Source organism: Lethenteron reissneri, unplaced genomic scaffold (genome assembly GCF_015708825.2).
Source record: "Lethenteron reissneri isolate LAM-NWPU_2019-01 unplaced genomic scaffold, ASM1570882v1 scaffold_1496, whole genome shotgun sequence".
In the NCBI taxonomy this organism is placed as follows: domain Eukaryota; kingdom Metazoa; phylum Chordata; class Hyperoartia; order Petromyzontiformes; family Petromyzontidae; genus Lethenteron; species Lethenteron reissneri.
Genome location: NW_026891219.1, coordinates 89,677 through 101,750, shown reverse-complemented (window position 1 = coordinate 101,750; position 12,074 = coordinate 89,677). Strand labels below are relative to the sequence as shown.

At 55.7% G+C, this 12,074-nt stretch overlaps 1 protein-coding gene across 1 annotated transcript; it reads right to left on the bottom strand.

The window, feature by feature from the left end:
• Nucleotides 1–734: 734 nt before the first annotated feature.
• Nucleotides 735–5,143, bottom strand: LOC133362480 (charged multivesicular body protein 2a-like). The gene is made up of 5 exons (XM_061581427.1): nt 4,976–5,143; nt 4,090–4,269; nt 2,482–2,618; nt 1,656–1,717; nt 735–844 (listed from the first exon to the last, which is right to left on the bottom strand). The coding sequence occupies exons 1-5, from the start codon at nt 5,141–5,143 to the stop codon at nt 735–737; spliced, it is 657 nt and encodes a 218-aa protein (XP_061437411.1).
• Between the last annotated feature and the right edge of the window lie 6,931 nt (nt 5,144–12,074).

The window sequence follows — 12,074 nt, the reverse complement described above, 5'->3', positions numbered from 1 at the left end:
GGAGACAAGAACGCGCTCCGATTAAGGTGCGAACGGGCCGTGTTAGTGAAATGGCAGAAGCCTAAAAACGTACAAACTGCAGCAAGTATCCGGAACAGCAAATATCAACGGCCAAGTGTCCCAAGCATGAACGTCAAACAACAAAAGCCACTTCCAGAACGAGGCGGCTTCAGTGTGCGGCGACTTGACCGAGCACATCGCGTGCGTCAACGGGGAGTGCTGGAGGTCAGCGGCCCAGCGGCGGACCCAAGTTTCACTCGCGACCGTGGCCAACATCAGCGGCAGATGATATTGGTCCTGGGCCTCCCCTAGGTCGGCTCAGCCTTAAAACGAGTTACCTGGTGCGTGGCCGGGCGTGCAGATCGTCACGCCAGCCCCCCCCCATAGCTGCCCCCGTACCATCCTGGACAGGCGCTTGCCAACAGCACAGCCAGTTAACGACTACGGGGGGTTGGTGGGGGGTTGGTGGGGGGGGAGTCGCTGCACACCGCCCCACAACGCCGGTGACACAGGTTCAATTCAGACCATGGCCGCCACCGTTTCACTGATTAGCATCCGAACCTGGCATGGATCACAACCCCCCCCAACCCGCCCCACCCACCTCCCCCCCCCACCCCCCCCAGCCCACCCCCACCCACCCGCCCCCCCACCCACCACCCAACCCGCCCCCCCCCACCCACCCACCACCCAACCCGCCAGCCCCCCACCCACCCACCCCCCACCCCCCCGCCCCCCTAATCACACTGCAGGTCGTTGAGTCGCACGTCGAGGTCGGCAGCGGCCATATTGCCTGCGGCCATCTTGTCTGCGGACACGCTGAGCGAGCCGCCCGTGGCTGGCAGAGCTGCGGGGGGGTGGGGGGTGGAGGGGGTGGGTGGGGGGGAGACACACGGAGAGAAAACAGCGACGGTCAAGCGCACGCACACGGAACACCGCCACTCGCACAAAGACAAAGGTCCCCGTGCAGCCTTCACTAATTGGAGGGGCGAGTGCCGTCAGCGAGCGGCACCTACGAAGGCTGCCGGCGCCGTGGCGCACGAGGGGGGGGCGGGTGGCCAGCACCACGCCCGGCCGCCTTTGTCTCTCCCCCAGTGCTAGCGATGTTCACTACACACCGCACCGGGTACTCGTTTGAGGCCGAGTCGACCTAGGGGAGGGCCCAGGACCGGCTGGGTGGGTGGCTGGGTGGGTGGCTGGGTGGGTGGCTGGGTGGGTGGCTGGGTGGCTGGGTGGCTGGGTGAGTGGGTGGCTGGGTGGGTGGCTAAGTGGGTGGCTGGGTGGCTGGGTGAGTGGGTGGCTGGGTGGGTGGCTGGGTGGGTGGCTGGGTGGCTGGGTGGGTGGGTGGGTGGCTGGGTGGGTGGCTGGGTGGCTGGGTGAGTGGGTGGCTGGGTGGGTGGCTAAGTGGGTGGCTGGGTGGCTGGGTGAGTGGGTGGCTGGGTGGGTGGCTGGGTGGGTGGCTGGGTGGGTGGCTGGGTGGGTGGCTGAGTGGGTGGCTGGGTGGGTGGCTGGGTGGGTGGCTGGGTGGGTGGGTGGCTGGGTGGGTGGCTGAGTGGGTGGGTGGCTGGGTGGGTGGCTGAGTGGGTGGGTGGCTGGGTGGGTGGCTGGGTGGGTGGCTGGGTGGGTGGCTGGGTGAGTCGCGAAATGAAGAAACTCACTCGAGAGTTTGTCCGTGAGGCCGAGTCCCAGCTCGTCCAGCACCTGGCTGACGATGGCATCACTGCATGCACACGCACACAGACACACACACACAGACAACGTACACACACACACAGACACACGCGGAGACAGACACACACACACGCACACACACACGCACACAGACACACACAGACACACACGCACATAGACACACACACGTACACACAAAGATAAAGATCCCCCGTGTAGCCTTAACAGACTGTAGGGGCAAGTGCTGTTAGCGAGCACCTATGAAGGCCGGAACGGTACACGAGGGGGTGGGTGGCCAGCACCACGCCCGACCGCCTTTGTCTCCCCAGTGGCGATGTTTACACACCGCACCAGGTACTCATTTAAGGCTGAGTCGACCTAGGTGAGGCCCAGGAACGGTTCAGATAATCGTCAACGGTGGTGGCCGTGAGGTGTACAGTCTGGAAAGTACCCACGTGGCAAATTTCCAGTGTGTTGCATGTCGGGAAGTACGCTAAACATTTTGAACAGACACACACATACACACAACTTTGCCTTTGATAATTGTTTTTTACCCTTCTATCTGGCAACAAAACTGACACCTTTTTACAAGGAGTCATGTTTGCATAGACTGCAATACCTGCAGTCATAATGCAAACAAAAAACATAACTCTGATAATGTATGCACTGTCCTTGAAGTTGATTGGTCCACACCCGAGACAGCTTTCCTTAGAGCCCAGTCTCACATGGTGTTGGACCAGATGACGCCAAAAGGCGCACAACTCAAAGACAATGCACCGTCAGAGTATGAGAGCTCGCGACTCCCCCCATCACCTCTCCTCCTCCTCCTCGTCGCCCTCATCGCCCACGGCGTCGTCGATGGCGTCGTTCATCACCTCCTCCTTCACGTCCGTGATCTCCGACTGCTCCTCAAACTCCATCATGATCTTGTGGACCTGCGGCAGCGTGAGCTGGGCGGGGTGCGACACGCGCGCCGGCGGAGACGAGTCATCGGTCGTGTAGTGTATAGTGTAGTGTATAGTAGTGTATAGTGTATAGTGTAGTGTATAGTGTAGTGTATAGTGTAGTGTATAGTAGTGTATAGTGTAGTGTATAGTGTAGTGTATAGTGTAGTGTATAGTGTAGTGTATAGTGTAGTGTAGTGTGTAGTGTAGTGTATAGTGTAGTGTGTAGTGTAGTGTATAGTGTAGTGTATAGTAGTGTAGTGTATAGTGTAGTGTATAGTAGTGTAGTGTATAGTAGTGTAGTGTATAGTGTAGTGTATAGTAGTGTAGTGTATAGTGTAGTGTATAGTGTAGTGTATAGTAGTGTAGTGTATAGTGTAGTGTAGTGCCTCCATAGAGCCCAGTGTGTTCACTTACCCACCATTCCCCTGTTAACGACGGGCTGTTGTCGATGGAGTAATATTAATGAATGCATCGATAAACCCCGTTTCTTTTAACACGATGTGTTTATAATGTTGTTAGTATCTTTATGAATTAATATGTTCATTGTTTAAATGTTATAAAGAACTTCTTTTGAAGGGTAACTTTCAATGCCATCGGAACGAATTAAGCCTTTTCGCTTAACCACCAGTTTCACGGAACCAATCACCAACGTGAAGAAGAGAGATTTCACTGTAACAAATGTAACCCAAGTTCAATATTCAAACATAAATAACCATCTTCTTGGTTCTTTCGGTAAAGTCATCACGTAGAATGGAAATAATGAAATAATAAAAATTAAACATAATAAAATACAATTCTCACGACGTTTCGGCCACAACGCAAGCAGCTGTCCTCAGGTGAAGACCAGGTCTGTCAGAAAGACAGCGTCTAAATGAAACACCACCAAGCTTGGCAGCGTATATTTAAGCTGCTGGGTTGGAGGGGGAAGAGCGCCTTGACAAAGGAATTTGCATATCAAGAGGAATTTAGCATATTTAAGATACAATGTTGAAGAATGGCAGTCGAAGAAGCGTCGATGACATTTTTTTAAGTTTTGAAATCCCATCGACGATACTCGTGCCATTTTTGAGTTGCTCCTGTTTGTGTAACGTATCGCTGACCAAATTCTTTTCCGGAAGTACATTTTCAGAGCCAACGAAACGCCCGTAAAATCGCGGTGGTGTTGACGGTGGTCACCCATTAAATTAGCAACCAGGCCCAAAAACCCTGCTTAGCTTCCAGACAGCCAATGAGGTGCGGGCGCATGCCGCAGTGATTTGCTCGCAGGCGTAGAGTCGGCATTTCTTCTTCAACGCATTTATTGTTTCTGCTTCCATTGTCCACACTTTGAGTTGTTCCGTGTTACTTTGGTGACCCGGGTGATCACACGCGCAAAATTCTCGTCTCTGGAGTTGGTAAGACAAAGGCGATTAAGCGCGATTCTAACGCTCGCGAAGCTCCGTGTGTGCGAGGCAGCGGGGCCCAGCACACCTACCTGCTGGTTCATGGCGGCCATGGCCCTGGTGACGCCCTTCATGGCCTGGGCCATCGCGCCGTTGGACTTGAGCGTGTGCATCTTGAGGGACACGGCCTGGATGTTGGCTCGCATCACCATGAACTTCTTGATGTGGCGACGCGTGCGCACCAGGTCCTTGGCCATGATCTTGACGGCGTCCTGCCGCGGGCGAGGGTCAGGGCGGTGGGCTCAGGGCGATGGGGTCAACGGAGCGATAAGAAACGCGACAAGGGAGATGGACACGGGCGATAGAGACGGAGAGAAGGCGAAAGACACAGGCAGGAATAACGAGACACACAGAAACAGCGAGAGAGAGAGATCCACACACGAAGAAAGTAGGACACAGAGACCAAGCCATGGAGAGACAAACACAAAAACAGAAAGATCCACACACGAAGGGCACAAGACACACGACAGAGAGACAGAGCTGAGACAAAAATAGAGACACAGAGAGATATGGGGAAAGAGGCACGTACAGAGAGAGAGAGAGTGTGTCTGTCACATGGAGATGGGCACATTCCATTCCCAAACTCAAAGTTGCCGACCCTTACCCGCCTCCTCCTCCACCCTGCACACGTGTCCCACCCATCACCCTGCACACGTGTCCCACCCATCACCCTGCACACGTGTCCCACCCATCACCCTGCACACGTGTCCCACCCATCACCCTGCACACGTGTCCCACCCATCACCCTGCACACGTGTCCCACCCATCACCCTGCACACGTGTCCCACCCATCACCCTGCACACGTGTCCCACCCATCACCACCTCCCGCTAATCCCGACTCCACCCACAGCGCTTTCCTCCCCACTGCCACGTAGCTTAGCGAGGGCCCATCAAACTATATACCCGTGCTCCCTCACCATGTGGCCGGATTTGGCCATCTTCTTGATCTCAGCGACGATCTTCTTCTCCTGCGTCTGCAGCGTCTGTCTCTCGCGCTCCAGGTCTCTCATGGCGCGCGCGAGGGCTCGCTGGTTCCGCCGCACCATCTGCTCCGGAGTCTTTCTCTTTCCACACAGGCAGTCCATGGCTGGCTGCGACTCTGCAGAAACAACGACGACGCCACAAGGCGCAGTTCAACGACGACGACCACCACGTGGTGGTGACGCGCGCCTGTCACCCGGCAGCGCTGTGGCGAGCGCGGGGCTTGGCCTGGTCGCACACATGTCGTGACAGTCTCGTCGCTTGGACGCCGAGGAGCCGTGCCCTGCACGGCCAGGAGAGGGCGCTGCAGCGAGCGTGGACTCCTGACAGTGTCCGTGTGTGTGGCGGAGATCGGTGACCCCCCCATTCATCGCACCACTCCCAAATGTAAACGCTCGTGACGGTGTGCAGGACGTGGGTTCGAATCCCGATCCTGACGCCCGTAGAGTTGGAGTTTGTCAGCTCTCCCCACCACCACCACCCCCCACCACCCCCACCACCACCCCCACCACAACCCCCCCCACCACCACCCCCCCCCACAACCCTCACCACAACCCTCACCACCCCCCCACCACCACCCCCACCACAACCCACACCACCCCCACCACAACCCTCACCACAACCCCCACCACCCCCACCACCACAACCCCCACCACAATCCTCACCACAACCCCCACCACCCCCACCCCACCACCCACCAGGGGTGGGACAAAGTCATTGTTATGCAAGTCCAAGTCGAGTCTGAAGTCATCAAATTCATGACTCGAGTCTGACTCGAGTCCAAGTCACATGACTCGAGTCCACGCCTCTGCCACCCACCCCCACCACCCCCCCCCACCACCCCCCCACCACCACCCCCCCACCACCACCCCCACCACAACCCCCACCACAACCCCCACCACAACCCTCACCACAACCCCCACCCCCCACCACCACCCCCACCACAACCCCCCCACCACAACCCCCACCACCACCACCCCGCGTCAAGATGACAACAACAACAAGCAGCAACGTTTAGACAAAACATAAACCACAACAAGTCGTCTTGTGAGCCATGTAAGCGCGTAACAACGACTGCTTCATCACTCAAAGCTGCTCTAGAGGAGTTGTACACCCCGAGCTGTCGCTGCTGTTCAGTGGCCTCAAATACAACGTGTCGCTCCGGATGATCGCTACAAAGTGTGACCTGTCTTCTTGGTTCTTTCGGTAAAGTCACGTAGAAAGGAAGCAATAAAATAATAAAAATAAAACATCGTAAAATAATTCTCACGACGTTTCGGCCACAACGCAAGCAGCCGTCCTCAGGTGAAAACCAGGTCTGTCGGGGAGACAGCGTCTGTGTGCTGTTTCATTCAGACGCTGTCTCCCCGACAGACCTGGTCTTCACCTGAGGACGGCTGCTTGCGTTGTGGCCGAAACGTCGTGAGAATTATTTTATTGTTTTATTTTCATTATTTTATTATTTCCCTTCTACGTGACTTTACCGAAAGAACCAAGAAGATGAATCCCTGCAGTCACGAAAGCTTTAAATCGAAGTATGACCTGTGTTTTGATTTAGTGCGCTGATCTTAAAGGTGCGTTGAGAAATTATAATTCTGCGACTGATGCTCCTGCTGCTGCTGCTGTAGTGGAGAGACTCGTGCAGCAGCAGCAGCTGTGGCTGCAGGTTCTGCTGGTACGTGTTGTTTATGAAGTTTATTGTGAAAACTCCGTCACAGTTCCTATGATCACTGTTTCATTGCTTGCATGGCTTTATTTTGGTGATTTAAAAAGTGTATTGGTTTGGCCATGTTTGTTTGTTTGTTGTAGTACAGAATTAGACTGATGGCCTTAATCTAAGTTGTCTTGTGGTTGATGTTGTTGTTTGACTTGCATCCCACTGGGATGTTTGCACACAGTGTTGGTGTACACGGTGCTTTCTCTGCAATATTTTGCTGTCTTTTCTTGGATTTTCTGTTTGCTCTTAGTCACATATTCACTTTAAGATGTTTTCTTGTTCATGTTTTTGTTTTTTGTTTGTTGCGGTTGCACCCGATTCAAGAGCCGAATGGCTCACAGGGCTACACCTAGTACTTGAACTTGAACCTCACCACTCACCCCCCACCACTCACCTCGTCACTCACCACTCACCTCACCACTCATCCCACCACTCACCTCGTCACTCACCCCACTCACCTCACCACTCATCCCACCACTCACCACTCTCCTCACCACTCACCACTCTCCTCACCACTCATCCCACCACTCACCTCGTCACTCACCCCACTCACCTCACCACTCATCCCACCACTCACCACTCTCCTCACCACTCACCACTCACCTCACCACTCATCCCACCACTCACCTCGTCACTCACCCCACTCACCTCACCACTCATCCCACCACTCACCACTCTCCTCACCACTCACCACTCAACTCACCACTCACTCACCACTCACCTCACCACTCACCCCCCACCACTCACCACTCTCCTCACCACTCACCACTCAACTCACCACTCACTCACCACTCACCTCACCACTCACCTCACCACTCACCCCCCACCACTCACCACTCTCCTCACCACTCACCACTCAACTCACCACTCACTCACCACTCACCTCACCACTCACCTCACCACTCACCCCCCACCACTCACCACTCTCCTCACCACTCACCACTCAACTCACCACTCACTCACCACTCACCTCACCACTCACCATTCTCCTCACCACTCACCACTCAACTCACCACTCACTCACCACTCACCTCACCACTCACCCCTCCACTCACCACTCACCTCACCACTCATCCCACCACTCACCTCGTCACTCACCACTCACTCACCACTCTCCTCACCACTCATCCCACTCACCTCACCACTCATCCCACCACTCACCTCGTCACTCACCACTCACTCACCACTCTCCTCACCACTCATCCCACTCACCTCACCACTCATCCCACCACTCACCTCGTCACTCACCACTCATCCCACTCACCTCACCTCGTCACTCACCACATCTCACCACTCACCTCACCACTCATCCCACCACTCACTCACCACTCTCCTCACCACTCATCCCACCACTCACCTCGTCACTCACCCCTCACCTCACCCCTCACCACTCATCCCACCACTCACTCACCTCACCACTCATCCCACTCTCCTCACCACTCATCCCATCACTCACCTCGTCACTCACCACTCATCCCACTCACCTCACCACTCATCCCACCATTCACCTCGTCACTCACCACACCTCACCACTCATCCCACCACTCACCACTCTCCTCACCACTCATCCCACCACTCACCTCGTCACTCACCCCTCACCTCACCGCTCTCCTCACCACTCACCTCGTCACTCACCACACCTCACCACTCACCTCACCACTCATCCCACCACTCACCCACCACTCTCCTCATCACTCATCCCACCACTCACCTCGTTACTCACCCCTCACCTCACCACTCTCCTCACCACTCATCCCACTCTCCTCACCACTCACCTCACCACTCATCCCACCATTCACCTCGTCACTCACCACTCATCCCACCACTCGCCTCGTCACTCACCCCTCACCTCACCACTCATCCCACCACTCACTCACCACTCTCCTCACCACTCATCCCACCACTCACCTTGTCACTTCTGCTGCTTCGACATTTTTACAACTCCTAGGAGGTGACGTCATCACACCCACAGTGCCATGGGTTGTACTGTTGTGCCAGGCTAGGTACATGAGGAGGTCACATGACAGACCCAGCAGGTGCCATGGGTTGACTGCTGTGCCAGGCTAGGTGCATAAGGTCACGTGACAGACCCTGCAGGTGCCATGGGTTGTCTGTTGTGCCAGGCTAGGTGCATGAGGACGTCACGGGACAGACCCTGCAGGTGCCATGGGTTGACTGCTGTGCCAGGCTAGGTGCATGAGGAGGTCACGTGACAGACCCAGCAGGTGCCATGGGTTGTACTGCTGTGCCAGGCTAGGTGCATGAGGTGGTCACGGGACAGACCCTGCAGGTGCCATGGGTTGTCTGTTGTGCCAGGCTAGGTGCATGAGGACGTCACGGGACAGACCCTGCAGGTGCCATGGGTTGACTGCTGTGCCAGGCTAGGTGCATGAGGAGGTCACGTGACAGACCCAGCAGGTGCCATGGGTTGTACTGCTGTGCCAGGCTAGGTGCATGAGGTGGTCACGGGACAGACCCTGCAGGTGCCATGGGTTGTCTGCTGTGCCAGGCTAGGTGCATGAGGACGTCACGGGACAGACCCTGCAGGTGCCATGGGTTGACTGCTGTGCCAGGCTAGGTGCATGAGGAGGTCACGTGACAGACCCTGCAGGTGCCATGGGTTGACTGCTGTGAGAGAGGTGGAGGTGGTGTTTTGTGAATGGGTGAGAGAGAGAGAGAGTAGGGGGGAAGTGAGTAGGTGAGTGGGTGAGTGAGTGGGTGAGTGGGTGACTGAGTGAGTGGGTGAGTGGGTGAGTGAGTAGTGAGTGAGTGGGTGGGTGAGTGGGTGAATGGGTGAGTGGGTGAGTGAGTGGGTGAGGTGAGTGGGTGAGTTAATGAGTGTATGAGTGACATCACATATACAAAAGATTGCTTACATTTGTATTATTTTATTTCCATGATAGAATATAGACTTGTCATCAGTGTACAAGTTTAAAAGTCGATACGACATTGGGACGTGGGTTAAAATTGAGTTACATGATTTGAGCATGCAACAGACAGAGTTAGTGAATAAAAAGCGTGTAAAAATATAAAAATGCATTATAATATTATAAGAGGCCGGAACTCATTTCACCATGGCCATTATCATTTTACCTGAGCATCTTCATGTCCATACCTTCGGATAATTAATAAAAATGTATGTGTTTGTGCCAAATGCAGTGTTGCATAGAGAGAGACACACATAGACACACAGAGACACACACACACAGACACACAGAGAGAGACACACACAGAGAGAGACATACACATAGACACACAGATAGACACAGAGAGAGACACACACATAGACACACAGAGAGACACACGCACACACAGACACACAGAGAGACACACACATAGACACACAGAGAGACACACACACACATAGACTGCAGGCGGGACTCGAAATTCAATAAATCTACGAGCAAACTTGGAAAGCGGTTGCGAGTAGCAGCAACATCATCAACACCAGCGAACATCACCACACGCCTCGCCAAATAGAAGCTGTTCCAGCCATTACATTAGGGGCGAGTGAATTAAACGTTTGACCAAATATAACGGGCTCATTTTTAAATGGATAATCTTCTATGGCCCGAGGAATGATGTTATAGAAATATCCAAATGGCCGATGTCAGAAGAAAAGTTTCCCACCCGTGTTCAAGACGAATGAATGAGCGCCGCTGTTACAATGGCAACACTGTCGTCACGGGGACATGGCCTGTGTGAGTGCACATTGTGTGTGCTCACTACCAGGGCACTCACCGTGACAGCGTTGTCTCTGAGACACACAATCACCAGTTCAATCACACCGTGTGCGCTTATGTCGCTGTGTCTGTCTCCATGTCTGTGTTTGTACCCTTCTACCCTCCTACTCACCCGCCCACTCACTCACTCACTCACCCACTCAATCACCCACTCCCTCACCCCCCCACCCACCCTCTCAATTGCCCATCCACTCCCTAACTCACCCACCCACTCACCCACCCACCCACTCACTCACCCACTCACTCACCCACTCACTCACTCACTCACCCACTCACCCACCCACTCACCCACCCACCCACCCACTCACTCACTCACCCACTCACCCACCCACTCACTCACTCACTCACCCACACATCCACCCACTCACTCAACCAGTCATATGCGTCGCACTGCACCCATTCCAGCGTCTTGGCCTGCGGCCGCAGGCAGCGGCGCGCGGCGCAAGCCTCCTCGCCCCCCAGCGCGTCAGCCACGAAGACCACCTCCCCCTCGTCGCCCCCCAGCGCGTCAGCCATGAAGACCACCTCCCCCTCCTCCTCACTCTCCTCCTCCTCGTCTTCCGTCGCGCCTCCACCGCCGAGGCCCCTCGCCGTGCTCCACGACGAACTGCGCCCTTCGCACGCGACCGCATCCTTCGACGCGCTTGTCACGGCGCCCTTCGCCGCCGCTCCGCTGCCGCCGGGGCTCCCGACGTCCGCCCCTGCGGCGGCCTTCTTTGAGGCCGCCGGGCTCTTTGCCGCCGCGAGCGACGGTGGGGCCAGGTTGGAGAAGGCCGGGCGCCAGCTGAAGAATGCGGAGCGCGAGCAGGCGACTGACGTGGGGATCCTGACGAGAGACGCCGGCGTCTTGAGGGACCAACTTTGGGTCCCGGCGAGCGACGCCGCCGGAGATGGCGCTGGAGATGGCGGCGCTGGAGAGGAGGTCCTTCTGGGGCGGCCGCACGGCCTCCTGGGATGTCAGTCGCACGGTGCAGAGGGCAAGCGAGTGAGTGGGTGGGTGAGTGGGTGAGTGGGTGGGTGAGTGGGTGAGTGGGTGAGTGAGTGAGTGAGTGGGTGGGTGAGTGAGTGAGTGGGTGAGTGAGTGGGTGAGTGAGTGGATGAATGGAGTGAGTGGGTGGGTGAGTGAGTGAGTGAGTGGGTGGGTGGGTGGGTGAGTGAGTGAGTGAGTGGGTGAGTGAGTGGGTGAGTGAGTGAGTGAGTGAGTAAGTGAGTGGGTGAGTGAGTGGGTGAGTGGGTGGGTGAGTGGGTGAGTGGGTGAGTGAGTGGGTGAGTGAGTGGGTGGGTGAGTGAGTGGGTGGGTGAGTGGGTGAGTGGGTGGGTGAGTGAGTGGGTGGGTGAGTGAGTGAGTGGGTGAATGAGTGGGTGAGTGAGTGGATGAGTGGAGTGAGTGAGTGGGTGAGTGAGTGAGTGGGTGAGTGAGTGGGTGAGTGAGTGAGTAAGTGGGTGAGTGAGTGGGTGAGTGAGTGAGTGAGACACAGTGCGACCTACCTGTTCTTCACCACAACGCAAGCAGCCGTCCTCAGGTGAAGAACAGGTCTGTCGGGAAGACAGACGCTGTCTTTCCAACAGACCTGT